The sequence below is a fragment of the Netta rufina genome (assembly GCF_964035555.1).
Source record: "Netta rufina genome assembly, chromosome: 1".
Classification (NCBI taxonomy): domain Eukaryota; kingdom Metazoa; phylum Chordata; class Aves; order Anseriformes; family Anatidae; genus Netta; species Netta rufina.
In genome coordinates, this window is record NC_140123.1 from 126,904,234 (window position 1) to 126,932,231 (window position 27,998).

Sequence of the window (27,998 nt, forward strand, 5' to 3'; positions counted from 1 at the left end):
ATGAGGATAGCCATCCTCCTGAGCCTTCTGTTCCATGCTGCTGCTGCTCTTCACCATCTGTGAGTGATGCTGAATTTCTGTTTCAGTCTCTTTCACAAAAGCATCAGTCTAGGTAGATTGACCATATTCCAGGCCATCAGCTGTCCTTCTTCCTGCTCTTATCAGATCACCCCAAAGAGCAGCTGAATTGTTTATGTTACCTCTTATGTCCTGTAAGTTAAAATACAAATCTTCTCTTTGGGAGTCTTCCAGGGCAGACCTTATGCCTAGGTATGTTTACTTCTGTTGTTGTCTAACTGGATCAAATCACTTGTGCCTAGACTGTACTGCTATGAGGCCACCTCTTCCTGAAGACTGTGAAGGACAGTTTTGGGAAGTTGAGGAGATGTATGCAGTAAAGGGGTTGAAATAAGTTATAAGTCTGTACTTAAGCTAAATCAAGCAGAAACTACTTCGTAAGTAGGCTGTAAAGCAATCACTGCATTGTTGCTTTGGACTGTTGACTACAGTAATGTCACCTTGCTGAGGAATTCTGCAGTAGTGGGCTGCTGCAGGAAAGCTCTTTTGTGTCTATGAGCCCTCAACTTGGTGCAACCTTTGATGTCTTCTTTCTCCTGTCCCAGACATTACCTGGTGGCGATCCCTGCAGCTCTCCGCTACCCATCCACCCAAATGGCTTGCCTCCATATCACCTGTTACGAAGCAAAGCTTCAAGTGAAACTGGTCCTGGAGCGCTCTGAAGGACACAATCTCTTAGTGCAAGAAACCATCCAGAAGGAGAAGACTTTCATGTGCGCTAAGTTCTGGGTGAGCCACTCTAGGCAAACTGCATCTCTTCAGGAGCTGTAAAACCCTTGTAGCTGCTCCCTAGCCAGGGCTGACATGGACAGGCTCTACTTTGCCTTGGGGTGAGTCTGCTAGGAAGGAGAGTGGATGGTCCTTGTGGTTGTGTAGCTCAGCACAGTATCCCTTGCTCGGCACTGAATTACTCTTCTGAATCTGACTTTTAATTTGAAGTTACATTTGTTAAAAACTACTACCCATCTGAGTATATAGTAAGGACCTACCTGTTTCCTTGTCCTCCATTCCAGATCAGATAGAGCAGCTTTTCTTGTCTCTGAAGGACTTGTGCAGTTCCATAGCTAAAGCCTAGGGAAATGGTGGTTTGCATGTGATAGACTACAGTTTCTGTAGGACCTGCAGCCAGGCAGCAGCTCAACTCTTGGGATGTACTGAACTGGAAATGGATGCACTTGTTATTTGTAAACAGCATCTTAGAGCTGATTCGTTGTTAGTGAGAATTTAACTAAGATTTACGATAAGGTAGGCATGCCTCAGCAGTAACCCTTTTATTATGCAGTATATTCTTTGCTGAGGCTGCTGGGATCTTTGGCTGCAGGAATCAGGAAGACCCTGTGGTTTGCTCTGTCCTTGTAATATGGCTTTCTTACTTACATATGCTGCATAGTTTTGAAGGCCTAGCATCTGAGGCTATGTCAAACAGCTCAATTTCTCTGCTTCAATTCTGTGCTTCTATATCCCACCTTTCTGGCATTTTCTCATCTACCTAACTGTCACTTTCTTGTCCCAAAAGTTCCTTAGACAGCAGGAAAAAGGATGGATTCCATGGTATGCAGGGCCTCTTGCTGTAGTGTAGTGAGTGCACCGAGTGCATTCTGGATGTGATCTGAGTCCAGATGTTGAAAGGCATTACGTGTGACAGGTGAAGAAGAACTGGTTATTTTTTCCATTTCCACCTTACTCTCAATTCCTGCTCAGGGCCCCCAGAGGTAATATCACTTGGGAGCTGCATGCTCTTCTCTCTTTTCTGTACAGGTTGCACCTCCAGCTGATGGCACAGAGGAGATTGCCACTGTCAAGCTGCTTATCACAGGCCAAGGAGTCAGTATTGAGGATAAGAAAAAGGTCCTGATCAGAAAGGCCAGCAGTGGCGCCTTCATCCAAACAGACAAGCCCACCTATAAACCAGGTCAAACAGGTAAGAGCTGCAGATGGGAGCAAGCGTGGAGCCTGGGCTCTCTGCTTGTAACATCATATGAGAAGACTACAATTGCCTGAGATTCATGGAAAACCCTAGCAGAAGGCTTTGATATAACTCATGTTGAAATTATGTTTGGAGTGGCTGTGATGTGCAGACTGTGGTGACTGTAAAGTTGCAGGAGGCAGTAGCTCTTTATCCATGATATCCTACATAGGGGAATACCCATGTCAGATGTTACCACACACATATGTAGAATGGAAACAGGACCTGGGGATACAAAAGAAGCAGGGGTCTTCAGGGAAGGACTGAAATGTAATAAATATATTTCCTGGTTTCCTTGCCTTCAGTGAAATTTCGTATCGTGACTCTGGATGAGGACTTCATTGCACTTAATGATTCGGTAAGCCAGTCCTGAGGGCCATGGAAGAGGCTGCCCTTTTCCATGTGTGAATCCCACTTCTTTTTTCCCCTGCTTATCTGCCAAAGCTCCGATTTCTCCTTGTCCCCTGCATTCATCCCTGGGCCAGGCCTAGTGAAGGTCTAGAGGAGAACGGTAACTCAAGTAAACTCAGGTAACTCAGGAAGATGACAAAGATGTATGTGTTTCTTGCTCATCTTGGTAAAATAGCTCTACAAGCACAAGAATGGCTCATCTTCTTCACTGAAAGGGTTGTGAGGCACTGGAACAGGCTGCCCAGGGAAGTGGTGGAGTCACCATCCCTGGAAGTCTTCAAAAGACGTTTAGATGTAGAGCTTAGGGAAATGGTTTAGTGGGGACTGTTAGCGTTAGGTCAGAGGTTGGACTCGATGATCTTGAGGTCTCTTCCAACCTAGAAAATTCTGTGATTCTGTGATTCTGTGATATTGATGTGTGAGGTGCTAGTGCCATGTGAGTAGTTTGCTATTAAGGTTTTCCTGGGGCTGTGGAGTGGAGGGGTGCTCTTAGGCTGGCTCTTACAACTTGGAATATAAGAAATTCTGATAAGACATTAGGAAAAAGCTTTTTCATTGTGAAGATTAACAGATATTGAATAGGTGCCCAGAGAAGGAATTTTCTTCCTTGCAGATGTTCAGAACTCAACTGGAGAAGGCTCTGAGCAATCTGCTCTAATAAGATGTGCTTTCAGATGACCTCCAGAGCTTCCTTCCAAACTACAGGACTGTGTAACTCTGTAAATCCTCTGAGACTCTGCAGCTGAGCCAGAGCTACATCAGTTTTAGTAGCGAGTTTTCCTGATGGAGGACTCTGTCAGGAAGTCATTAGCAAGTGCTGGGTGACCTTCAAAATGGCTTTTCTTTTTCCTTTTTCCAGACCTTCCCATAATGGACCCACAATGTATTTCTCCTTTTTGGTGACATTTGTACAATTTATATTGCTTATCAGTGCTCTAAATTTCCAAGTCACTAGTCCCACACCCTTCACAGAAGGCTTTGCATCTCAAGTACCTTGTGTGTGTTACCAGCATGTGTTTCTCTCTTTTAATGTTTTTACCTTTCTTTCCCTCCCAGATTTCCCTGTTTCTTCAGGTGAGTGATGCTGAAATCTAGTATTACAGTAATGTTGATGGCAGCCGATTCATTGGGCTATTCATATTCAGTTCCTGGTAGATTTTATGGATCTGTGAGTAGAATGGTAGGACTTCAAGATTACTTAATTGAACTTACTACATACAGCCTCTGTGCCTCTTTTATGTACTTGATATTATGCTCTCAATTACTTCAGTATCTGAGTTGATCCTGACATACAGGAGTATGGACAGAACAATTCAGACCATTTGGACCATCCTGTAAAGGATCTTTCTTTAAGATCAGAATGCCAAGAGAAAAATGTAGCATTACATTGTTTTCAAAATTTCTTTTGAATTTTTTGATTTTTTTTTCTTTTGAATTTTTTTGAACGTTTTTTGAAATTTCCGTTTGAATTATTTTGAACTATTCCAAACCTTCTTTCTTAGCTGTCTTCCAGCTAGCACAAAAATCCTGAAACTGGGTTTCTGTGGGGTGTGGATCACTGAGATGCTGGAACAATTGCTTCTTTCTCTTTTGTGGATTTAGGACCCTAACAACAACCGGATAGAGCAGTGGCTGAATGTGGTGCCCCAAGATGGCATTGCAGATCTGTCTTTCCAGCTAAGTGATGAGCCACTGCTTGGGACTTATGTCATCAATGTAACCAGTGGGGAAGCATACGACAGCTTCTCTGTTGAGGATTATGGTATGAGCCTGTGGGGAATATGTTTGAGCTGCAGAGATAACTTTTCTCTTTGGTCCAGAAAGATGGGTGTTTGTTCCATGATAACCATTCTGGGAGAAAATGGGAAAAGTAATAGCATCTGTTATAGAAAAGAGTCTGAGCCGAGGCTCAGCAGAAAGAACACTTTGGGACCTTGGGCTGGTGTGTGGGAGCGATGTTGTGCATGGCCCTAGACCTGTGACACTGCTGATCACTGTAGATCTCTGTGTGAGACAAAACAAGGTCATTGGGATGGGCTTTCAGGAGTGTGTGAAATTCAGTGCCATCCCATTTCTATTTTATTCCTTAATTAACTGTGCTGAGATAAATAGCTATCTGATGTGGATCTGATGTGGAGGGATATGGACATGTTTGGATTTTAGTTTAGAAAAGATCAGTCAATGAGGGGCTACATGCAAATTTGTTAAAGAAGTAATGGAAATCTTCCATTTCTCTTTCCCACCAGTTTCCTTCTCAATTTCTTGGCTCTTATTCCAATGCAGTCCATTTTTATGTTGATTCTCTGGAAAGGCTGTCCTTGGCCAGTGTTTCCTACAGTTCTCTGTTTTTTTTTTTTTTGTTTTGTTTGTTTGTTTGTTTTTCTTTTTTTTTTTTTTCCTTCCAGTGCTGCCAAGATTTGAAGTGATCTTTGAGGCACCAATTAAGATTTATGCACTAGATGAAACCTTCCCACTCCGGGTATGTGGCAGGTAAGGATTTTGCTTGAAAAGGTGGACTCTATGTTAACTTCCGGCATGAGATAAGTACAGGATGGTTAGGTACTCATGAGAAGTTCAAAGGAAATTTACTATGTCTGTTACAGGAGGCCAGAACCTTCTATGGCAGTTGTTTGCACAAACAAAACAAAATATTCCTACATTTCATAAACATTCCATACAAAAAAAAAAAAAATCCTAAAATTACCCTTGTAATCTAGTGCCCTTTTCTGAAAACAGTCCACAAATGTCTACACACAAAATATGGGGAAATGGCTTACACTTGATAACTAGCCATTTGAGGTGCAGAGCATGGAAGGTGTTTAGTGTTCACCTCCCTACAGAACAAACTCATGGAAAAAGAAGGGAAGCTTTTCCAGGTAACAGGCTGGCAGAATCCCCAGAGATTCAAAAAGAAATTGCCTTAGGTACAGTCCAAGGACAACAGTAGGGTTAACAGCATAATGTAAAGGCATTTTATTTGAGTCACTCATGCTTGTGCTCATCGGAGGATGCATGCCTTCAGCATTTCCCAGGGTTATCACAGGTAAGGTTATAAAGGAAAGCGCAGAACTCTGTGTTGGGTCAGCACCTAAAACATTTCAGTTTCCAAGAATAGCGTAGTATGACACTAATTTTGTCACAGAGCTCTTGATCTCCCATCATTGCAGTGTCCTAGCTTGGTCTTGTTGAGTGGATCAGGGCTCCTGGGCCTGTTGTACAGCTGCCACCTTTGTGCTATATTGTGAATAGCCATGAATAAGTTTCTCTGGAAATTCCTGTGTTCTCCCACTGTGTGTGAATCTCTCTTCCTTTCCCTGCTCCCCCAAACAGATACACCTATGGGAAGGGTGTCCAGGGAATGGTTCACGTGCAGCTTTGCCAGAAGATAGCAGTGTTCTTACCCAGTGCTTCGAAACCTGATCTGTGTCAGGAATTCCACGGCCAGGTGAGATGCTTAGCAGGAACTGAAACCCATGCAGTGAAAATTATGGCCAACCCTAGGATAAGGCAAGGCTGCTGGAGCCCTTAGCTGAAACAGTAGTGATGGCGCCCCTTGGTTTTGGCTACTTGGCCAAGGGTCTGCTAGTGCTGCCTCCTAGTAACTGTGTCTGCTGACTATGACTCTGTGTGTAACATGTGCCTGCTATACATTCTTGACTGCTATCCGTACACTGCCTTGTTTTCTTATTGAATGGGGCCTTATTTAATTTAACATGTAATAACATCTAAAGGTTCTTTTCACTCAGGGAGATAAATAAAAGCGATTGTGAAACCGCACCAAAAAAAAACAAAACCCAAAACAAAAAAACAAACCAAACCAAAACAAAACAAAAAAACAGGCTAAAAGGGTACTACAGGAAGAACTCACAGAGGATGAAGACAGCTTCCCTCCACCTCCTCATGTCTCTCTGGTGCTGGCATCTGGCTGTGTCACATTGTGACCTAGTGGGGATGGATGGCAGAGGCTGTGAACATGGCAGCACTCTCTGAGTGAGATTGCTTCTTAGATAGTCATCTGTGAGCAGGGATTTTGCACTGCTGCTACTGCCCCATTTGGATAATTTCTGACATAATTGTCATAATCAGATGTTGTTTCCTCTCTTCATGATTTCAGACAGACAAGACAGGTTGCTTCTTCACAAACGTGACCCTATCCTCCTTCAGCCGAGACTTCCGATACTATCAGGACAGCATAGTTGCAGAGGCCTCACTGGTGGAAGATGGCACAGGTAACTGGAAATATCTCTGCTATCTACGAAGAGGCATTTGAAGTCTTACCAAGAACACAAGAGGCTTTCAGTCTAAGAAGGGCTCTGAGCTTTTTGAGCCCACTGGGGCTTGCCATCTAACCTCACAAATGCAGGCAAAGCCACAGATTCCTGAAGGCATGACACACTCAGACTGTCCATGGTCTAATCTCATGGAGTGAAGCTTAGGGACCTTTCTAAGGGCTCGAAGCAAGTGGGAGGGAGACTAGATACTTGGAGCCCTTGGGCGAGTCATCTCTCTGATACGAAATGTATGTGTGCATGTACATCAGTATTACCAGTGGGTCACTCTACAGGCAAATTGCTGAGAAGTGCTTGGTTTCCTTGCTCCCTCCCTTATGTTTCTGTCTTACTGCTCTTATTCAGAGATACAGGTCAATGCATCCCACAAATTACTCATTTCCAAGATTGGCGGAATGGCCTTGTTTGATGATGTGAATTCTTACTACCACGCTGGAGAGATGTACAGGGGGAAGGTAATTCCCATTATGGTCCTTTGGAGAGTAACATCTTTTTCTGCCCCACCTCTAGCAAGGGCTTGGGAGGGCATGAAGGACTCCCAGAGACAAAACTTCTGAATTGTCAAAAGTGAAAAAAACACCCAAGACTATCATTTGTCATTGATAATGACAATGGTCATTGTCAATAAACCCTGAGTAGTAGCAGCTATGGGGATCTAGGAGTGGGAATGGGGGTGGGGGCACCCAAGCATTTGGAACTTCAGCAGCCAGAAGGCCTTCTGCTGTGAAGGGTTGGAGAGTATGGGGATTTCATCATGCTTAAATATGAATCAACAGGTTAGTGCATGGGATAATAGGAGGCTATCAGTAGCAGTGTTGGTAAAATTGTTAGGGACTGGAAGGGTGACCTTGCTGGCTTTGGAAATGCTGCTAGTGACTTGGAGAAGAGGAGACTCTGTCCACTGACAGTCTTCTACGTTTCTGTCACTTGCCATGGTATTCTCAGATTAGAGTCATCAACTACAAAGGCAAGACACTGAAGCACAAAAAAGTTCTCCTCGTAGTAAGCAGTGGTGAGCAGAAGTTTCAGCATAAGTACCTCACTGGGGATGCTGGGGAAGTTTCATTTAGCCTGAATACAACTGCTTGGAACAGCACCTCAGCCTCCCTGGAGGTAAGTAAACAAACGTCTGTCTCACAGACCTTTGTTCTTACAACTGTCTGTGTTCACATCTCTCTGTGTTCATATCGGTTGTGAAGGTGAGGGGTAAGCATGCTTCTCAGTGCTATTTACTGCCCCACAGACATCTTCCTTGTTCCCTCTTGAGGGACTGGAATTCCAACCTGAAACACCTCCGCATGTTCTGGCTCTTGGTGTCCCTTTAGAGCTTATTCTCTGGATACCAGCTGCTTTCCTCATGGGCTGTTCACACAGAGACTTGTGTGATGGTGTTGTTCAGACCTGTCCTGAGGTTCCTATTAAGCCACAGCTGGAGTAAATTGCAGTTGGCTTGCTTAACTAAAGAAATAACCTGTTGTTTGTTTGTTTGTTTTTTCTTACCAGGCAAGTGTACTGCATCAAGATTTGGATAGAGAGCCTGGGACAGTTGATTTGAGTTACCAGAAAGCCTTTCATTTCATACGTCCATTCTACAGCACCAGCAAGAGTTTTCTCACTATTGTCCGTGTGCCAGAAACGATGCCCTGTGGTAAAAAGCAGGCTATCCAGGTGGACTTCAGAATCTATCAGGAAGACCTGGAACATGGGCCCAAGCGTGTCATTTTCTCCTACTTCGTGAGTTTCTGGGGAAGTGCTAATAGGTGGTGGCTCAAAACACAAAATCAGCATCCTCCACAGGAAGCACCCAAGCCTGATACTTGATAGCTTGGACTCGGCCCAGGACAGGTAGCTCATCTAGCCATCATGGGGCTAGCATCCTGGTTTTGATTCCAGGACTGCAGTAGTGGCATGAAAAGCAGCACCTTTCTTTTGGGCTCTGCACAGGTTGAGGTCAAGTATTGACCTTATCTGTCCCCCCACCAAGTTCTCTGAACTTTCCCTGTTACCTGAGCATGTGTAAAGCTCCTATCCTCCTCACACTCCCCATTTAATCTCCAGTTTCAGGCATACACTGGTTTGCATAGTGGTCTCAAAGACTATGTGACTGGCATTCCCTTCCCTTTCTGAATTCTTTCCTAGTTCACGGGGAAAAGAGGGATAGTCCATGCAGGCCAGAAGACTGTTTGGGTTGGGCTGCCAAGAAGTAAGTACACTGCCTGGTTTCATGTTAAGCAAGCATTCAGTGTTCTGTGTGGCATCCCTTTATTGGATGTGTGGTATAAACCTCTTTGCAGTTTAGAGCTGGCTCACCCTTCTTCTGTCATGTCAGAACAACTTGCATTTCTATCTTTCACGTCTTTTTTCCCTCTTGCTTGGTACCAAGAGAACAGTGGTCAGTATTTCCTAGCCCACGGGCTCATTTGTTGCCTTCATTTTCTAAAAAATTCTCCTTTTGCTGCCCATGCCAAGGACATGAAAGTATAACTTTGCCCTCTATCAAAACTATTCTGCTTTGATTTGTAATTGTGTCTACAAATAACCTTTGAGTAGTTAGAATGACAGAACTTATAATTTTGATGGGTGTTGACTGTTGACTCACTGTTGTCTTTTTTTTTCTTTAACCTAATATAACTTAAATTATAGGTGCTTTGAGACAAATGTGACCTCTTTTTTTGGTGATAGGATGGGAGATGCTTGGTGATGGGAGGCTTTGAAATATGTCTGAGACTTAGTCCTTGTGGAGATAAATTTGAACTTAAAGGAAATGTTTCATCTCCTTGAGGCAATGAACAGAACCAGGAAGAGTCTTCTTCAGGTCTTGAATACCAGGTCCAGAGATGTGCTGATTGTTTCAGTGGTCTTCAAAATCTCCACAGTCCTGAAAGAGCTGAGGAAAGGAATTAGACACATGCAGAAGGGCAAAAGTTGAGTCCATTTCCATTACCAAATTTACTTTTTTCTCGTTTCCTCTCTCCCCCATCTAGTGCTGAAAGGCTTCTTCTCCATCCCTGTTACCTTCAGCTCAGTCTATGCTCCAGCTCCAACACTTATTGTTTATGTTATCTTCCCTAATGGAAAAATCATTGCTGATTCTGCCACCTTCAGTGTCTCCATGTGTTTCAGAAATAAGGTAGGATTCATGTCAGAGGCCATGACTAAGTGTGCGAGAGTGTGTGTCTGCTGCAACCAAAGAAGAGACTGTGTAGTACATAATACGTGTGCTGTGTGTGGCTGGCACTGTGTGGGGTGCCATGTCATGTGAATAGTGAAGGGTGTTGTAATGAATTCATCAGGTATGTGCTGCTGTGGGGTGCACCCATGAGTGCTGAGGGAGCTGAGGGTAATTGTGATGCCTCTGTATATAATCTTTGCTCAATTGTGGCAACTGGGAGAAATGCCCAAAGACTGAAGGAAAGCAAATGTCACTCCCATCTTCAGGAAGGTCAAGAAGGAGGAACTACACACTCGTCAACCAAAGGACCAAATCTTGATCCTTTGGAAGGGGATAGAACAGCTAATCCTGGAAACCATTTCTAGGCACATGAAAGAGAAGAAAATCATCAGGAATAGGTGGTGTGGATTCACAAGGAAATCATGTCTGACCAACCTGATCAGCTTCTGTAATGAAATCACTAGTCTGATGGATGAGAGGGGAGCAGTGCTTGTTGTCTTCCTGGACTTCGTTAAGGCCTTTGATGTTGTCCAATGTAAGATCCTCATAGGGAAGCTGTGCCAAGTATGGGCTAGATGAGTAGACAGTGAGATGGATTGAAAAAAGGCTGAATGGACAAAAACAGAGGGTAGTGGTCAGTGGTGCAAAGTCTAGCTGGAGGCCAGTAACAAGCGGAGTACCCCAGAGATCAGTACTGGGTCCAGCATTGTTTAACATCTACATTAGTGATCTGGACAATGGGATAGAGTAAATTCATGAAAAAAAGAAACTGGAGGGAGTGGCTGATTCAATAGCACAGCCATCCAGTAGGACCTGGACTGGTTGGAGATGTGGGCCGACAAGAATCTCTTGTCAGTGGAAACACTGACAAGGAGAGGCAGAAGGAGCTGGGACTGTTCAGTCTAGAGAAGAGGAGCTGAGAGGGGGATCTTATCCATGTGTATAAATAACTGAAGGGAGGGTGAAAAGAAGATGCAGCCATGCTTTCACAGTGGTGCCTAGTGCTAGGAAAAGAGGCAGTGGGCACAAACTGGAAGACAACTTCCATCTAAACATCAGGAAGCACTTCCATACTGTGTGGGTGATAAGGCACTGGCACAGGTTTCCCAAAGAGGTGGTGGAGTCTCCCTCCTTGGAGATCTTTAGAAGTGACCTGGACATGGTCCTGGGCAACCTGCTCTAAGTGCCCCTGTTTGAGCAGGGAGGTTGGACCCAATGACAACCACAGATTCCTTTCAACCTTAACCATTTTGTGATTCTGTGCTGCTGTATTTGGGAAAGGCAGAGAATATCTGTGTTTATCTCCATAAGCTTGTATAGCAAGTGCATCCGGTAGGATCAAAGTCCAGCATGGTTATTTGTGTGACTCCCAGAAGGGCTCAGGGCTGGTCTGCTATTGCAGCAGGCACTTAATCTTGTTGGTACATTATATTAGTAAGACAGATGATGGAAGAAGTGGATTTTACTAGCCATTTAGAAAGGGCTGAACTTCTGTAATCATTGTGACATTCATGGACATCTGCTTTCTGAGCACTCCAAAGACTAATGTCTGAGACCTAGTATTGCTCCTGCTCCACAGCTGCACATCTGCCATGAACAGTCAGATTCAAGCAAGAAAGGGAAATGCTTCAGGAAACTGAGACCAACCTCACAAAGAGCCTGGAGATAAAGACCAGGCTTGTTCTTTATAGAGAGCTTCAAAAGGAGCAGAAAGCAAGCTGTGTGAGGTGTGTGATCATGACTGGCTGGCTTGCTGGATAAAGAGTGTGCTGTGTTCTAACACTGTAATATCTCCAATACTGTTACCTGCACACAGTGATGGTGGATAAGATGGTTTCCCCTCTGTCGTTCATGTGACCTGTCATCTTTCCTCTTAGAATCACAATGTGGTGTTTTCTTAAACACCAGGAGTTCTGAGAGTCCCTATGAGATCCCTTGGTTTCCAGTTCAAGTTGTGTCCTTGGAAATTCTCTTCATGTAGGGCCCTTTCCTGCACAGGAAGTGGTAGGGTGGCCAACACCAGCAATGCCATATATATTTTGCCTGCATTTATTTGTTCTTCTCATCCAGGTGGAGCTGGGCTTCTCAACGTCCCAGACTCTTCCTGATTCAGAGGTTGGTTTGAACCTGCTGGCAGCTCCTGGGTCCACATGTGCTGTCTGGGCTGTGGATCAGAGTGCCTTTTTGCTGAAGCCAGAAAAAGAACTCAGCAGCTCCATGGTGAGTAAGTCTGCTCTGACTTCTTCCCCTTCCTTTGTACTGATATGAAGAGGGAGGGAGAGAGAGAGAGGAATACAAGCTGTTGCATCTGTTAAGAGCTTCTCTCTCAAGGAACTAAAAGCACTGACTAGAAGGATCAAGAGCACTCTCAGTGTGGCACAGGCAAGCATTAGGAGGCATCTCTTAAAGAGGTTGAATGCCACTCAGTGCACCTGTAGTAAATCCAGACCCAGGTTCTGTTGTTCTGTCTCATGTTCAGTTCAGCAGGTTGTGCTGGCTCTGTCAAAAAAAAGCCAGTGAAGAGTAACAGTGAGCCTGTGCTTTCTGGCATGCATTCGTGCGTGATAGCCAGGAGCAATTCAAACAGGCCTTGGATATGCTACACAAAGTGAATGCCAGGTATTATTTGCACTGATTTTTTTAATTTTTTTTCCCCCAGATCTATGGGCTCTTCCCATCTGTTTATAACTCCGGGTATCCTCGCCAAGTGTCTGAAGATGATCATTCATGCGGGTTCCTGAATTCTGATGAGCCTGATGTGTTTACAGCATTCAAGGTAAAAATGGTTGATTTTGTGGCTTGGTATAATTCATGAATTGAGGGAATTGTGGCCCCCTGACTTTACCAAGACCCTAGGAATGTCATCAAAGATAGTATAGGGAACAGATTTGGTATAGGTCCTGATAATTCACTTGTTCTTTGAATAAGTGACTTGAAATTGTTGACCAAGGAGAAATTATTGTGTGGTTACTGCATTTCAGTTGTGTTTTTCAGGATGCCAAGTATCATTGATTACTTTAATTGGATTCTGCATGTTATATTTAATCTCTATATCACAAGCAATTTGGGCTGCCCAAAATTAATCTAGTAGGAATTGCCCTCTGCAGGCTGAGAAGACATAATGCTTATATGACCACATGTTTGAAAAGGAAGAAACTTGTTTGACTCAGACCAGATGGATTAACATAGGTTTGCCCCTTGCTGAGGATCTGAATAATTCTCTCCTAAACTGAAGCAAGAGAACAGTTTACCAAGCCAAAGGACAGCTGAGTCCCCACTACATAAAGGGACAATAAAGCACAGGATGAAGGACAGAGAGGGTAAGAAAAGTATATGGTGCCTCATTCTTTTTTCCTTTTTTCCTACAGGAAGTGGGGTTGAAAATTATGTCCAACACCAATATCAGGAAACCAAGACTGTGTCTAACTACTCAGTCAACAACTATGCTGCAGGAAACAGACGTGATCACTTCCAGGCCCATGTTGATGTTTGCTCAGCCTCATAAAGCACCTAACAGTAAGCACTTGCCAGCTTCTTCTTACATGAGATGCTCAGTCTTTCTGGTGAAAGCATTCCCGGGTTTGAGCTAAGAGGCAGTACTTGCTGTAGTTGCAAATGGAGAAAAGACCATTCCCTGGCTCTAAACCTGTTGTGCTAGCGTGATACTGTGTGGGACTCAGAACTTCTGGCTCGGAAATGTTAGTGAGCTGTCTGGATCCCAGGTCTTACCTCTGACATGAGGGAGTAGTCGCCCTTCCTTCTAACACCAGTAAGGCCCAAAGCAGCTCAATCATTTCAAATATGCAAGATTAATGCAGTGCTTCCCATGAGCTGACTGTCTGACCTGCAGCCCGAGCTGGGATGGAGCCCCTTTGTTCTAAGGTGCTGAGGACCTGTAGTAACACTGCATTTGTTATTTCCAGCAGGGCATCTGTTGACATCTACCCATCAGCCCACCATGTTTTCACCTGTTTCTCCAGCTGAAGAGAAAGTGCACAAACATTTCACAAAAACCTGGATATGGGATTTGTATTCTGTGGGGTGAGTAAACTGAGCAGTGGGGGCCTAGTCTGGGTGGTCTAGTCTGACCTGGAATGGCAGCAGATGCAACCCACTTTAGATCATGAGCTACCAAGGAAGACACTAGGCTGTGTCACATTGAAGCTGATGTCTGCATCAAGTGTGTTTTCCTGTCGTAGATGACCATCCATCCATAGGAGATGGCTGGCATGAGTATATAAGAAAGCAGGTGTGGTTTGGCTAAGCAGCCTGCACTCTTGTGGTAGTCTTGTGAGTCAGCAGTTCCCAAAGTGGGCTCACGGGTTGTATCTTGGGGTGCAGGAGAAGCTGAGCTTCACAGAAGACCTTCACAAGGCTGGGAATTATGTCCTGTGAGAAAGGCTGACGGTTCAGTGAGTGTTCAGGGAGCCTCGTCAGCACAAGTGAGGAAGACAAGTTACTTGGGTCTGGAGTGAGTGTAAGATGGGGGGATGAAAGGGCAAACACTGCATGAACTCCCAGGTACTTCTCCAGGTACTCTGGAGAAGGAGTTCCTACTCAGCATCAATGTTGCTCTCCCTCCCTGACGCTCCCTATTCCTCCAGGACTCCCCATGGACCATGAAGCAAATTGGTATTTTCCAACCAGGAAGGGTGTGCAGTGTATGCCCCAGGAGAGGGAGCAGAGTGCTGGTGGTGTGGGAAGCCATTTTACACTGAGCTTCAGGAGAGGGGCAGGATGAGCTTTTGGAGATTTTCCATCCCTGGCTTTAAGAATTTCTTGTCTGGTGTCTGGAGACTGGCACCTGCTTAGGCCAGATCCTCCCAGATCTGCCCTCTCCCACCTGCCCTCTGTTTCCAGTTACATCCATCTCTTCACCCGCTATCAGTGGGTATCTCCTATGTGATTTGCCTGCCAGCCTGATGTGAACAACCAAAGGTGTTTCATATTGTATGTGCCTGGCAAAAGTGTATTCTTTAGGGGAAAGCAAATGTTTCCAATTGTTGGAGTCAAATAATGTTGATTAGTTTTAATGAGGGTTGTTTTTGTCTGCTGTGGTAGCAGCTGTAGAATAGTCTGATGTTCTCAGAAATTGTGGCATGGGCATAGGCCAAGTCTCTGCCCTGTCTTCATGTTAGAGTTCAAGCTGTCAATGTGTTTCACAGAAAGGTGAATGGCTGGACCTGTCTCTTTGGCTAAATTCCGATGGTCTTGGCCAGTCCTGCTGCTCTTTTGGTGCCTGGTTCTCTGTTCCTAGGCCTAGAGGAATAAAACTGCTGACAGCTGTAAAGCATTTTCACATGTGCAAAGGGCAAGTGCTATGTGAGAAAAGTGACAAATATGATGATAGCATCCTTCAGCTATATAAATTATTTTCAAAAGTTTTCTGTTGATACAAATATCTGAGGCAGGGGTCCCTAATTTATCTAGGTAAGACCATCTGACTGTCAATGTGAAATACAGAAAGAGTGAAAGAAAGGCACTATTCCAGTCAGAAATAGCAAGTGCCTGTAGTAAGTAAGCTCTTCCAGGCTAGTCTGAAAATTTGCAGACTTTATATTGGCCTGCAGGGAGAGTGTGCTGATGGACGGAAAGGAATAGCAAGGCAGTGAAACACACAGAGGCCAGAGGAGAAGACATTGTGAAGCTAGATCAATGAGGGTCAAAGGGTGTAATGCTGAGGGGAGCTTACCTCTCACAGGGACCTGTATGGGGGACTAAGCTGCCAAAATCAGACACCTGAAATAGATTCTGTGAATACCTCTTCCCTCAGCTGCTCATAGATGGTGTGTATTGGCATGTGTAGCTCAGCTTAATGATATGTCCTTGGGTGCTTTGCCTATGCTCCAACAGACGTAAATTCAGTAGAGGTTAGGAGTTAGGTGGAGGGGGTTAGAAGATGGGGTGCAGTGGGGAGAAGGGCACAGATGAGGACATCTGGTGCTGCATACAACAAGATTCGGTTAAGTGCTCTCATTGCTGTCTACTTCTCTTCAGTCCCAGTGGGAACAAGAGTGTCACTGTCACTGCGCCTGGCACCATCACAGAATGGAAAGCAGGGATGTTCTGCACAGGACGTAATGGCTTTGGACTTGCTCCAACCTCCAGTCTGCTTGTTTTCAAGCCCTTTTTTGTGGAGCTCACACTGCCATCTTCTGTGATCCAAGGTGAGACCTTCACCTTGAAGGCCACAGTCTTCAACTACCTGCAGCAATGCATGAAGGTAGGTGAGCCCTGAGAAGCTTTGAAAGAAAAGTGAGGAATGGGTAGGTAGGAGATGGCTAAAGTCCATAGCTTATTTTAAGAATTAGGTGACATTTGTCTTGGTACCATCTATCATCCCTGCTGTCCCTTCAGATCCAAGTGACTGTGGAGGAGTTCACACACTTCCAGCTGAAGCCATGTGAAGGCTGTGTCTACAGCAGCTGCTTATGTGCTGGAGAAGCTAAAACATTTCAGTGGAGTGTCACAGCCGAGCAACTGGGTAAGAAGAACAGGGGAGCTGGGGTGGTGGAGGTGGGAGGGAGTGGGACCAAGTTAAGGATGATTTATAAGGGCTAAATGAGGGAGTTGGGTTATATGCCCTGTTAAATCTGAGGGTACTCATTTGCATTCATCCTAAGGTCATGATTGCTCACAGTTTTGTGCTAGGAGGTACAGAACCTCTTGCACATAGGGCTCTAATCCAGTTTTGTTGTTGCCGACAGGTGAATTCTATTATATTAACAGGAAGTGCTTCCTCAAAGATGTTTTCTGTACTAAATGTACCTTGTTTTCAGGGCCCATGAACATCACCATCAACACAGAGGCCGTGGCCACCAAAGAGCTCTGTGGCAAAGAGATACCATTTGTCCCAAATCAAGGACAGAAAGACACAATCACCAAACTCCTTCTTGTCCGGGTTAGACAACCTCTTCTGTTACCTAGATCTTACAATGGGTTTTGTGCAATTCCCAATTTGGTGCAGATTAATTCTGAGAGTTGCCCTTTGTTATTCAAGGTCTGTAATTAGAATCTCAAGGCGTGAGCTGGGGCCAGTTTTGAGGGCTGATGAATGTGGGAGGTATGTGGGTCTCCTCTCAGCCCCCATTTTTCTGTTTGTGGTCAGGCCTCTACATGAAAAAACTTTAAATATTTATACCTTTTCAAGTTCTCTCTCCTGACATGTCTGCTGAATCTTACTGTATACATTTCACAGACATTCAGAAGTTAAAATATTCTGAAAATCTTTATTGATTTCTTATCTGAAATTAAAATGATTGGCAATAATTAAAATTTTTATGTCATAATGATGTTACTACATCTGGATCTCCAGCCTGAACCAGAATTCTGTTCATATCTATTTCTAATCAACTTGTAATCCTGTTTCTCTCCTATGTACTCATTACTGCTACTTTCAAATGCTCCAACAGCCAGAGGGAGTGCTAGTGGAAAAGGCTCACAGCTCCATCCTGTGTCCCAAAAAAGGTAGAGAGATTGTTTTCTTCTTTCACCCTGCTCATCCTCTGCTTCCTGGCTACCTCCTGGGTCTTTCCAATTATTGAAATGTTTTCCTATGTCAACATGACCAAGCTACGGAAGCACACTATAATTGTGATGCCTTCAGGAGCTTCCCCTGGGTAAAGGTGGGGAGGGGGGGATTCATGCTAGTAGCATCCACATCCCTGAAATTGATATGGAGGACTTTTTCACCTACAGTAATAGCCACACTATTGAACATGATGAGGCTTGACTTTGGATTTCTGCTCCTGTCTTGACTATTATGGTGTATTATGGGGCTATTTGCAGCTTTTGAGAGTGCTAAGTGCATTGAGAAGACATGCCTGCTACTGAAATCTGAAACAAGTTGGGGTAACTTACATAGAGAAAAGCAGGTAGGTGGCTTTGGCCACAGACGGTTTGTAGAAGAAGATCCTCTCACTCTCTTGAGAAGGAAGGCTATTGGGATAGCACAATCACAAAGCGCTGTGGATAAGAGTTGAGGGTGGAATGGAACGTGGTTTTGTGAGGTGATCCGCAACTTTTGTGACAATAAAATGGGATGTTAGCATTGTCTTGAACAGTTTCTGGGGATTTTTAAGGCTATTTTTGTCAGAATCTCTTTCTTTTTTCTCCTTCCCCCTGTACCTTACACTCTCTGGTGTCAGGGAGTCCAGCACAGGAGTCTGTGTCCTTGATGTTGCCTCTAAATGTGGTTGAAGGTTCAGCCAGAGCTACAGTCTCGGTCACTGGTAAGGAATTCAGCTGTGATAATACCTTTCCAACTTCCTTATCTCTGAGAACAGTCCTAGGAAAGCCCAAACCGAGAATTCCCTATACTCTTTCTGAGGTTTCTGAGGCTCCAACTCCCTTGGTCCTTCCATGTTTATGGCTGAGTTTCCTGGTTCCAGATGCCCTAAAACACTCAGCAAGGGAGAGGTTGTTCTCTTTATGGGTTTCCCCTGGCAGGATGGGAATGTGTATGCAGAGCACAGTGGAACTGATAAGCTGACTGGACAGAGCTACCTGCACACTGCTGTGCTGGGGGTATCTTACCTAGTACACTACCAGGAACTGGTCACCTGTTTGAGGAGGCGAATACCCAAAACCCCTGTCCAGGAGGGGGTCAGGGTGCTTATACTCTGTTCCAGGTGACCTCATGGGGACTGTACTGCAGAACTTGGACCACCTGGTGCATATGCCCCATGGCTGTGGGGAGCAGAACATGGTGCTGTTTGCCCCCATTGTCTATGTGCTGCAGTACCTGGAGAAGACAGGACAGCTGACCCCTGAAATCAAGGAGAGGGCAACGGGATTCCTGCGCAAGGGCAAGTACAACAGACCCACCTTGCTCCTATGCCTTCTCCTTTGTCCAACCTAGTCATAGTCCCTGGTGCCTACTCCCCTTACCTGCAGGGTACTCCACCACTCAGAACATTAATACCACTCCCATTACCTGCTCAGTGATCTCATTGAAAATACTAGTTTGAACCCTAACATCCTATCCTACTTCTCAGGGTACCAGATACAGCTGCAGTATCAACACCCTGATGGTTCTTTCAGTGAATTTGGTACCAAGGATGAGTACGGTAATACTTGGTAAGCCCTCGGCTCTCTCCCTGGTGTCCTCCTGCTGTCAGACAGCCTGGAGGTGGGCAGCTTTCTGCTTCTAGCACTGAATCCTTTTTTGTCCTGTTGGATGCAAAGTGTTAAAAAGTGTTAAAAAGGATACAAAGCTTTCCAAATAAATGTTTTTTTGGGTTACGGCATCCCACTGGTATGCAACTATCCTTGAGATGAATCACAGAATCACAGAATTTCTAGGTTGGAAGAGACCTCAAGGTCATCGAGTCCAACCTCCAACCTAACGCTAACAGCCCTCCACTAAACCATATCCCTAAGCTCTACATCTAAACGTCTTTTGAAGACTTCCAGGGATGGTGACTCCACCACTTCCCTGGGCAGCCTGTTCCAGTGCCTCACAACCCTTTCAGTGAAGAAGTTCTTCCTAACATCTAACCTAAAACTCCCCTGGCTCAACTTAAGCCCATTCCCCCTCGTCCTGTCACCAGGCACATGGGAGAACAGGCCAACCCCCACCTCGCTACAGCCTCCCTTGAGGTACCTAAAAAGAGCGATAAGGTCACCCCTGAGCCTCCTCTTCTCCAGGCTGAACAAGCCCAGCTCCCTCAGCCGCTCCTCGTAGGACTTGTTCTCCAGGCCCCTCACCAGCTTCGTCGCCCTTCTCTGCACCCGCTCAAGCACCTCGATGTCCTTCTTGTAGCGAGGGGCCCAAAACTGAACACAGTACTCGAGGTGCGGCCTCACCAGAGCTGAGTACAGGGGGATGATCACCTCCCTCGCCCTGCTGGTCACGCAGGATGACACTGGACTGACAAATTAGGATAGCACAACAATAGGTGAGGAGGGACCCAGAGGTTTAAATTCCCACTTTTATTCCTTTTTGTTGGTTTCTGGTTAGATTCTTTCTTTTGACTTATTCTTCCTTCGTTCTCATTTGCTCAGTCTCTTATTGTTTCTCTTTTCCTTCTCTCATGCATCTTTTCTGTTCTCTCTCCAACCAGGCTGACTTCATTTGTGGTCAAATGCTTTGTCCAAGCCAAGCCATACATTTTCCTGGACAATAGGAGCATCCAAGCTGCTCTCAACTGGCTGGAGTTCCACCAGCTTCCTAATGGGTGCTTCAGAAACGTGGGCCAGCTTTTTCACACAGCCATGAAGGTAGGAGCCAGAGTACCTTGAAGGGTAACTCAGAGCAGTTCTTGCCAAGTGTACTGATAACTGTTTGAGCTCACTTTTCTGTGTTGTTCTGCTTTCTTGCATGGAAGAAAAACAGGGATAGGTGGGACATTTTCTGTAAAGTTTCAGGTCTTTTTGTATTACCTTTCCCAGCTTTTGGATATTTATGCTTTTTGCAGGGAGGTGTGGATGGGGAAGTCCCCTTGGCTGCCTACATCACAGCTGCATACTTGGAGGCAGGGGAGACACCAGAGGTAAATACCTGGATTCTTTACTATGCTCATGTCTGAATCCTGAAGAACTTAGTGGGGTGATTTTAAGCAGGCAACAGAACATCTTGGAAAGGCTTGTGGACAAAGTAATGGGTCAGAAAGTAAAAAATCGTCACTTCTCAGGAAAAAGCTTATACTGTCCCTTGTGGAGGACACTGTTGGCAGGGGAAAATGTGAGGTTAAACTAAGGGGAACCATTGGAGTTCATGGCTAGATACTATGCTCATTTTCCAGTCTTGGGTTGCTGATTCCTGCTCCCTCCACCAGCCTCACACTGTACTGTTGCTCCTTGCACCTTGCACTGTGTGATAGTTAGCAGTGAATTGTTAGGGAGGAGATGTGGGCATGGCTACTCCTGCAGCCACGTTAATACACATAGTGACATTTTTAATGTGCTTTATCTTCCCAGAAATTGGAAGTCTTGGAAAGGAGTACTGTAGGGAGATACATGTTGGGCAGTTGGAATTGTGCAGCTAAGTAATAATAATAAGGGGGAACTCTTACGAGTGCTAAGGCTCATAACTAAATACTGGACTTTGTGGTACTGGCAGTTAAAAAATATTGTCAACTTGATGAAGAAATGCTATTGCTACAGACTTGGAAAAACAGAGTTCCCCAGAAATAAGTAAATTAAGTGAACGAGTGGTGTTTTTCATTGCATCTGAAAGCTGTGGGTTTAGGGAAAAAAAAAAAAAGAAAAAAGAAAAAAAAAAAGACTGATGGAAATTAAGCTTCATTCTGACAACAGGTGTACTCAGATCACCTTTTTCACTGTAAGAACACTCAAGTGTTAGAACAAGTTGATTAGAGAGGTTTAGTCATCTCCATCATTGGAGATTTTGAAGTCCTGACTGGATAAAACCCTAAGCAACCTGGTCTGATCTCATAGCTAACTCTGCTTTGAAGAGGGTGGGTTAGAGACCTTCTGAAGTCCCTCCTAATCTGAATTATTCTGTTTTTTGGTAATTCCATTGAGTGTCTGAGTTTGGCTGACTTTTGTGGAGAAGTCTTTTTATGAAACTATTTGACATGTTCTGCCAAATGTAGCAGAATGAAACACAAGGACAAGCACTTTCATATTGGTAGGAAAAAAAAAAAAAAAAGAGTTTATTGTATATCTTAAGAGCAAGTTCTGTTATTTGTAAAGGAAAGCAAAGTTACTGAGAAGCAACCAGACTGTGCTCTAAATCCATGAATAAAATCCATAAATGGAGACAAACAGGACCTCAAATCAATTTGTGTGATCAACAGTGGAAGCCACTCTGTCTGGAGTGAATCCACAGAGAGTGACTAGCACTTTGATACTGGTGATGTGATTCTTCTGGCTCTAGAGAAGATGACAACAGCACTGTTAGCTAAGAAAGGATTGTCTGTGGAGTGAGGAATGCTTCACTGGAGCAGATTTGCTGATCTGAATGTAAACAGAGAGCTATTGGACAGCCATGCATAAACCATTGTTTTAAGATAAAATGTCCATGATAGTGAAAGAAGTCAAAAGTAATGACAAACAGATAAAAACACAAGTCTCACAATAGTTATCCTAGCCCTAGTGAAGGCAATTCTGAGGAGGTCTGTGAGTAGACGAAGTGGGAAACAGAAAGTTTGTCATAGTGCCCAGGAAAAGAGCGTTCTTGAGTGGGTTATAAATGGTTTTACAAAGAATGCAGTCACTAGAGATGAAAATCCTGAGAAAGAGATTGAGGGCGTACTGCAAGGGCTGATGCACTTGAGATGTTCAGAACAGATCCTACTTTCCCTTACCAGCATACCTACAAGGCTCATGCAAATTGTTAGGGGTTAAAATGTGAAGAATATGTTGAAGATAGTTTATGCTGTCATGAATGAATTAACATTAAAGCATGGTCTGTATGACAAAAAAAATCCAGTCAAACAGCCCTCTACTTCCACTGTGTTCTGGAAGTAGATCCCTTTGAACAAAACAGATTGTTTATGTTGACTGGAGAAACAAATGGCATATTGTAGAGAAGAAATTCCTTAGCTGGCATGTGACTGCTCTCGGGGAAGTTCAATGCTTCTGTACAGTATGCACTTAGGACAGCTATTGCCAACACCAGGATGAGCACAGATTGCAGTAGAGTGACACTCAGTTCTTGTGTTAGTTTCACCAGAAGACATGAGAGACAGATGGGTTAAAATATGTTAGACTGTTCATAGAGAAGGTATTAAGATGCATGACAATGATCACCACTTCACAGGTGACACTTGAATTCTGGTAGTTGGACAGACACTAGCTCTGTTAACTCCATTTTAACCATCTGGGTAAGTGAGAGATACAAGAAGGAAAGTTAATAATAAAGGAACCTCTGAACTCTGAACAATTCAGGGATTTGCTCTAATTCTTACGTAGCTTTATTCAGTTACAGAATACAAAGATTACTGTGCCACTTGCAGTTATTGATGAGAAATATGGTGAGAGCTTAGCTTAGCTCTTCTGTTGGGCTTTACCAGAACAACCAAAAAGAAACAGTTGTATCCCGGAAACATTTGATAACTCTATGAGTAGATGCAATGAGAATTTCTGAAAATCACTGGCTGCATCCAGCAATACTACCACCTAGAGAGCTCCAAAATGACACAGACAATAGAAGGGAAAGAGGTGAGGAACATGTCATGTGTCAGAATTAATCTTAAATGTAGCCCTTGTGTGGTCCTTACCATACTTCATCAAGAAGCCACTTGGAGAGGGAAAACCACAAACTGCTGTAGATACACAAATAGCCAACAGGCAACCACTGCAAGCCTTTGGCTCATGCTTGGAACACTGTAACTGAATGTTGGAATACAGTGCTGCTGAAACTGGTTGGTTTGCTGTGTCCTGCCGACAGTACTGATATTGTGAGGGAAACTGGAAGTCTGAGTGACCTTAAGGCACTGAAGAGCTGAATTTAACACAGTAATATTGGTCACTATGCTGGGTACAAGCATTTGCAATTGTGTTGTTACTCTTGTTGTGTTCTAAGTAAGATGTGCTGGTGTTATTGCAACAGTAAGGGAATTTATTTCCCTGAGAGAGCCCTGCTGAACTGCAGGACCAGTTTTGGGGGCAGTCTCTGTCAAGCACCTTGCACCAAGGGCTGGAGACACAAGTTAGTGTCTCAGGACACTAAGACATGGCAGAGACACTGCAGGGATACACAGGGAAGAGTGCAGGCTCAAGCACAGTGATACATGGTTGTGTGTACGAGGTGCTCTCTATGTCAGCGTATGCTAGTGCATCCTTCTGCTTGTGTACCTCTGTGTTTGCCTACCTCGTGTTTGTGTGAGACTAATATCAATGTAACTTTTCTCTGTAGAGTACGGTGGTGCGCAAGGCTCTGGGCTGCATCGCTCCTTCCCTCCCCAAAGCTGCCAGCACTTACACACAGGCCCTGCTAGCCTACACCTTTGCCCTGGCTAAGGACCAGCAACGCACACAAGAGCTTCTCGACATGCTTGATCAAAAGGCAATCAGAGCAGGTATGGGAGCCTGGTGATCACCAGAGAAGGGACATGTAACCTGACAAGCTGCCTTACTTCTTCTTAGTCCCTGACCCTCAGGACCAGCTCATGAGTAGCTAGCTAATATCAGGTATCTAGTGGACCTGGCAAACAGGACAATGGAGAAATCAGATGTTTGGAAGCTACTCAGTATGCAGGTTTTTGGCATATTAGTTTGTGTTTTGTTTCATTATTATTTTTTTTTTTCTATCACATTGATAAATGGGTCTTCACTGTGTAATACGGAGTATCAGGTATTGCAAAACACAAGTTTGCATACGTGATATTGCAGCTCACCCAGTGATGTGATGACCAAACCAAGTGGTATTTACTCAGTGGTCTTTGCACACACAAGCCACTGTGCCTCCTAGACCTCAAGATTTCTTCCCTGACATCTCTCAGTATTATCTACTTCCTTTCTTTCCCAGGTGGGCAGATCCACTGGAGTCAAAGCCCATCCGAGACACCCAGTGCTTGGTCACCACCACTGTCTGTGGATGTGGAGCTGACAGCCTATGTCCTCCTGGCCCTGCTCTCCAAGCCAAACGTCACAAGGGCTGATCTCACCACAGCCTCTGGCATTGTGGCCTGGCTCACCAGACAGCAGAATGCCTATGGAGGATTTGCCTCAACACAGGTAACTCGGGGCTGGGGAAGGTGATATTGCCTGCGAAAGATGCTTTGCAGAATCTATGCAAACTTGCAAGCACTGTGAACACTGATGAGAGGAGTCCTTGTATACAGAGGTCCTCAGGTCAGCAAGTTCTAGTGACTTTGGGCCTCAGAGCTGTGGAGCAAGCATGTAAATGTAATTGTTTCTTCTTTTTCAGGACACAGTGGTTGCCCTGCAGGCCTTGGCTAAGTATGCAGCACTGACCTACAGCACAAAGGGGGTTGCAGAAGTGAGGGTGAGGTCTCAGAAAGGCTTTGGGAGGAAGTTCCAAGTCTCCTACCAGAACCGACTTTTGGTGCAGGAGGTGGCACTGACAGAAATCCCAGGAAAGTTCTCAGTGCAGGCCCATGGCAGCTGTTGTGTCTTTACCCGGGTAGGTTGCTCGCTTCCCACAGCCCCTTCTGTGTCAACCTTCTGCTCACCATCTTGTCAAAAACAACAGTCTGCTGCAGCTCTGTGCAAGGAAATGTGCATTAGCTGGGTCTTACTTCCACCTTGTTGCCAATGCAACAAACCTGTGTGTCATAAGAGACAGATACAGCGTGTCCAAATTTTTTTTGCTTCTGTGGTTCTTGGGGTATTGGAGGATGTAAACCTTGCATAGTGGTCCCTCTGTTGTGTGCCTGACTTTGCATGGTCTCAAGCAGACAGGAGAGCAGAAATAGCCCCAGTTGGAACGATCATGGAAGTTTTCCATTCCGAGTCACCTTTATTTCTGGTACAGGGATGAATGTGCTCACTGCATATAGTTTATCCAGTCACTGTCTGTGGTCCGTACCTTGAGGATTGGAATAGTTACTGAAAAGGTATGGAGATGATACTGAATTTATTATCCATGTCTTATTCTGTCTTTTTGTCTCTTTATGCAGATGGTGCTGAGGTACAACACACCCTTCCCACAAGTCTCCAAATCCTTTTTCTTGCAAGTGAAAACCAAGCCAGTCAATTGCACCAGGAATGATACCCACTCTGTAACTCTCTACGTCAATGTCAGGTGATTGTAAAGACACAGAAGACACAGCCACACTTAGGAAGAAAAGCCACAAATTGCTGGAAAGGTTAGGGGTGCTTGGCTGCAATAGAGGCATCCAGCAGTTTCAGCAGAAGGGCCAGATGCCAGATGGAATGGGTGGGAAGGAAAGATATAGGTGTCTGGGGAAGGGGAAATGTTTCCAAGGTCTTTGGTTCTTGCTAGTAAGAGTGGAAGTAGTCACCTCAGATTTGGGGTGCTCACAGCAGTGCAGCAGTCGTCTGCCTCATGACAGGGAGCAGCAACTTCCTTGGCCACAGTCCTGGCTGGGCTTCCTGGCTTAGGATCTGCACACAGGGTATGGTGATGGAGGAAAAGAGGAGCTGGGTGAGCTCTGTTTGATCTTCTCCCTCAGGTACATCGGGAAGAGAGCCATTTCCAGCATGGTGATTGTGGAGGTGTCCCTACTGTCTGGATTTGTCCTGGCTCCAGGATCTGGGATGCCTGTAAGAAGCCTGGAATCAGGATGATGGTGTAGTGTCAGCTGGACCATCCATGCCCAAGGGGAGGGGAGATTGCATAGGAATTTGTTGCTTCTCTCTCGAGCAATCTCATCATCCCTACCACTCTGCCATGTAAAGAAACATGAACGTTTGCTGTAGTCTCTTACCTTGTACCTTGAGCGTGGTGATTCCTCCAGCCCAATTGACTCAGTATACAGCAGCCACATAGCCTAGGTTCCTGTCCTTGGGTTCTGCAGGAGGTGGGTGACCCAGTAAGGAGATCAGACTGAAGGTCTAAGAGCCCCAAATAATTTTGGAAGTGAGTGAACAAGAATGTGCTCAGTCAAGCTTAGATAAACCCTTTGAGGATGTCTCACACCTTCTTTTCCACATTACTCAACTAAATTGCCTCCTCTACTCTCCTGTCTTAGATGGAGCATTGGCACCCTGTGAAAAGAACTGAAAAAACCCAAGCAGGTGTTGCCATCTACTTGGACAAGGTAAGTGTGTGCTACTAGAGAAGCTGTAGGAGTGGAGGACACTGGAAAAGCTGTGTGGAGAATCCAGGACTGGGGTAGCAGAGCAGGATTCATCTTGAAGTCCTGTCTTTGGCTCCCACAGAGTTGTTATTGCCTGTCTTTAGGATCAAATTTAGGTGAGGAATAAAAACAACAGCTCATAAGTGAACTGCCATTTGCCTTTCTCCCTCAGCTGAGCCATAAGTCTGAGACATATGTCCTGCACCTGGAGCGGGAGATTGGGGTGACCAACCTGAAGCCAGGCCATGTCAGGGTCTATGACTACTACCATCCAGGTGAGTATGGTACCATGGGGTACCAGGGCTATCTGGGTATTTGTGCTTGACTCTGTGCAAGGATAACTTTGGTCTCTCCTGTCCTGTTGCAGAGGAGCAGGCCATGGCTGATTATAATGTTTTCTGTGTCTGAGGTAGGTGTGAGCCCCACAAAGATGTTTTGCTGTTCCCTTCCTTAGCCCCTGTACAGACCTAGCAGCCTCATGAATTTTTCTCTGCAGCCCCACTATCTTTGCCTGAGAGGAGGAGCCCTGTGTACTTCTGATTCAGCATGTTCGCATCATCTAGAACTACATCTGGACTTCCCTGGTCCTCCATCTGTCCTCTGTTTTCTGGATTTTTTTGTGTTGTCTTTGCTAAATTGCTCTGTAGGTGGCACATGAAATGGTTAACACATGATCTTGCTGTAAAGTCTGGGGGATATCTGGGCTTGGTATAGTTGATGGGTCTGCCTGCCAGCTGAGTGACAGTGCTTGCAGACAGTTTTCACTGTTCCAGCAGAAATTCCAAGCAGAATTCATAGTACTAGTTCCAGCTTACACTATTTGGATATGGGTGGATATCCCACCTCTTCCTGGGGAGAGGCTGAATTAGGACAAGAATACCTGATCAAACCAGAGAAACACTTTCCCTGAGAGTTCTTATTGAGGGTCTGGTCTCCCTAGCTGTTAGCATCCCAGAATTAATCATTTCAGTCATCTTATCTTCTCTCTGGCTTCCTCCCTCTTCGTACTGTCTTTTTTTCTCCAAGGACCCAGTATGCTCTCTTACTATCCACTGTTTCAACCCCCAGGGGTCCCATTAGTGGGAGATGCCCTAGAAGAGCATGGCTGCTGCATTATTGCTTTTGGTACGATGGGGCATACACCACCTGCAAAGTCACATCTCAGTGGGCTTGGGATACTGGTGCTGGGGCAGATCTCAAGTTGGATTTCAGCACCAAACCCCGCCCATGCCATGCTGCTCATCCTGACAGCCATTTCCTGGTGAATTCTTTTGGGTGTCTGATTAATTCTGATTGTTTTAATCCAGGGATTTTCTTGCTTGTAAAAAGAAGGAAAATAAAATATAAATCACAGATCTGGGTCCTGTGGTGTGTTTGTACTCTATAAC

General features: G+C 44.9%; 1 protein-coding gene across 1 annotated transcript; it reads left to right on the forward strand.

Annotated features, from left to right (window-relative positions):
* On the forward strand, positions 1 to 27,774 carry LOC311217199 (alpha-2-macroglobulin-like protein 1; the record flags this gene model as incomplete). The annotated part of the gene is made up of 36 exons (XM_084299016.1): positions 1 to 59; positions 624 to 807; positions 1,837 to 1,999; positions 2,350 to 2,402; positions 3,512 to 3,529; positions 4,058 to 4,217; positions 4,861 to 4,945; positions 5,786 to 5,900; positions 6,570 to 6,684; positions 7,090 to 7,199; positions 7,690 to 7,857; positions 8,248 to 8,478; positions 8,884 to 8,947; positions 9,729 to 9,874; positions 11,987 to 12,136; positions 12,576 to 12,692; positions 13,285 to 13,432; positions 13,840 to 13,957; positions 15,914 to 16,139; positions 16,274 to 16,400; positions 16,696 to 16,817; positions 17,329 to 17,383; positions 18,064 to 18,147; positions 18,547 to 18,723; positions 18,913 to 18,994; positions 19,981 to 20,137; positions 20,335 to 20,409; positions 23,742 to 23,904; positions 24,354 to 24,562; positions 24,756 to 24,971; positions 25,468 to 25,592; positions 25,984 to 26,074; positions 26,503 to 26,571; positions 26,783 to 26,885; positions 26,978 to 27,019; positions 27,679 to 27,774. The coding sequence occupies 35 exons, from the start codon at positions 1 to 3 to the stop codon at positions 27,016 to 27,018; spliced, it is 4,326 nt and encodes a 1,441-aa protein (XP_084155142.1). The 3' UTR covers position 27,019; positions 27,679 to 27,774.
* Between the last annotated feature and the right edge of the window lie 224 nt (positions 27,775 to 27,998).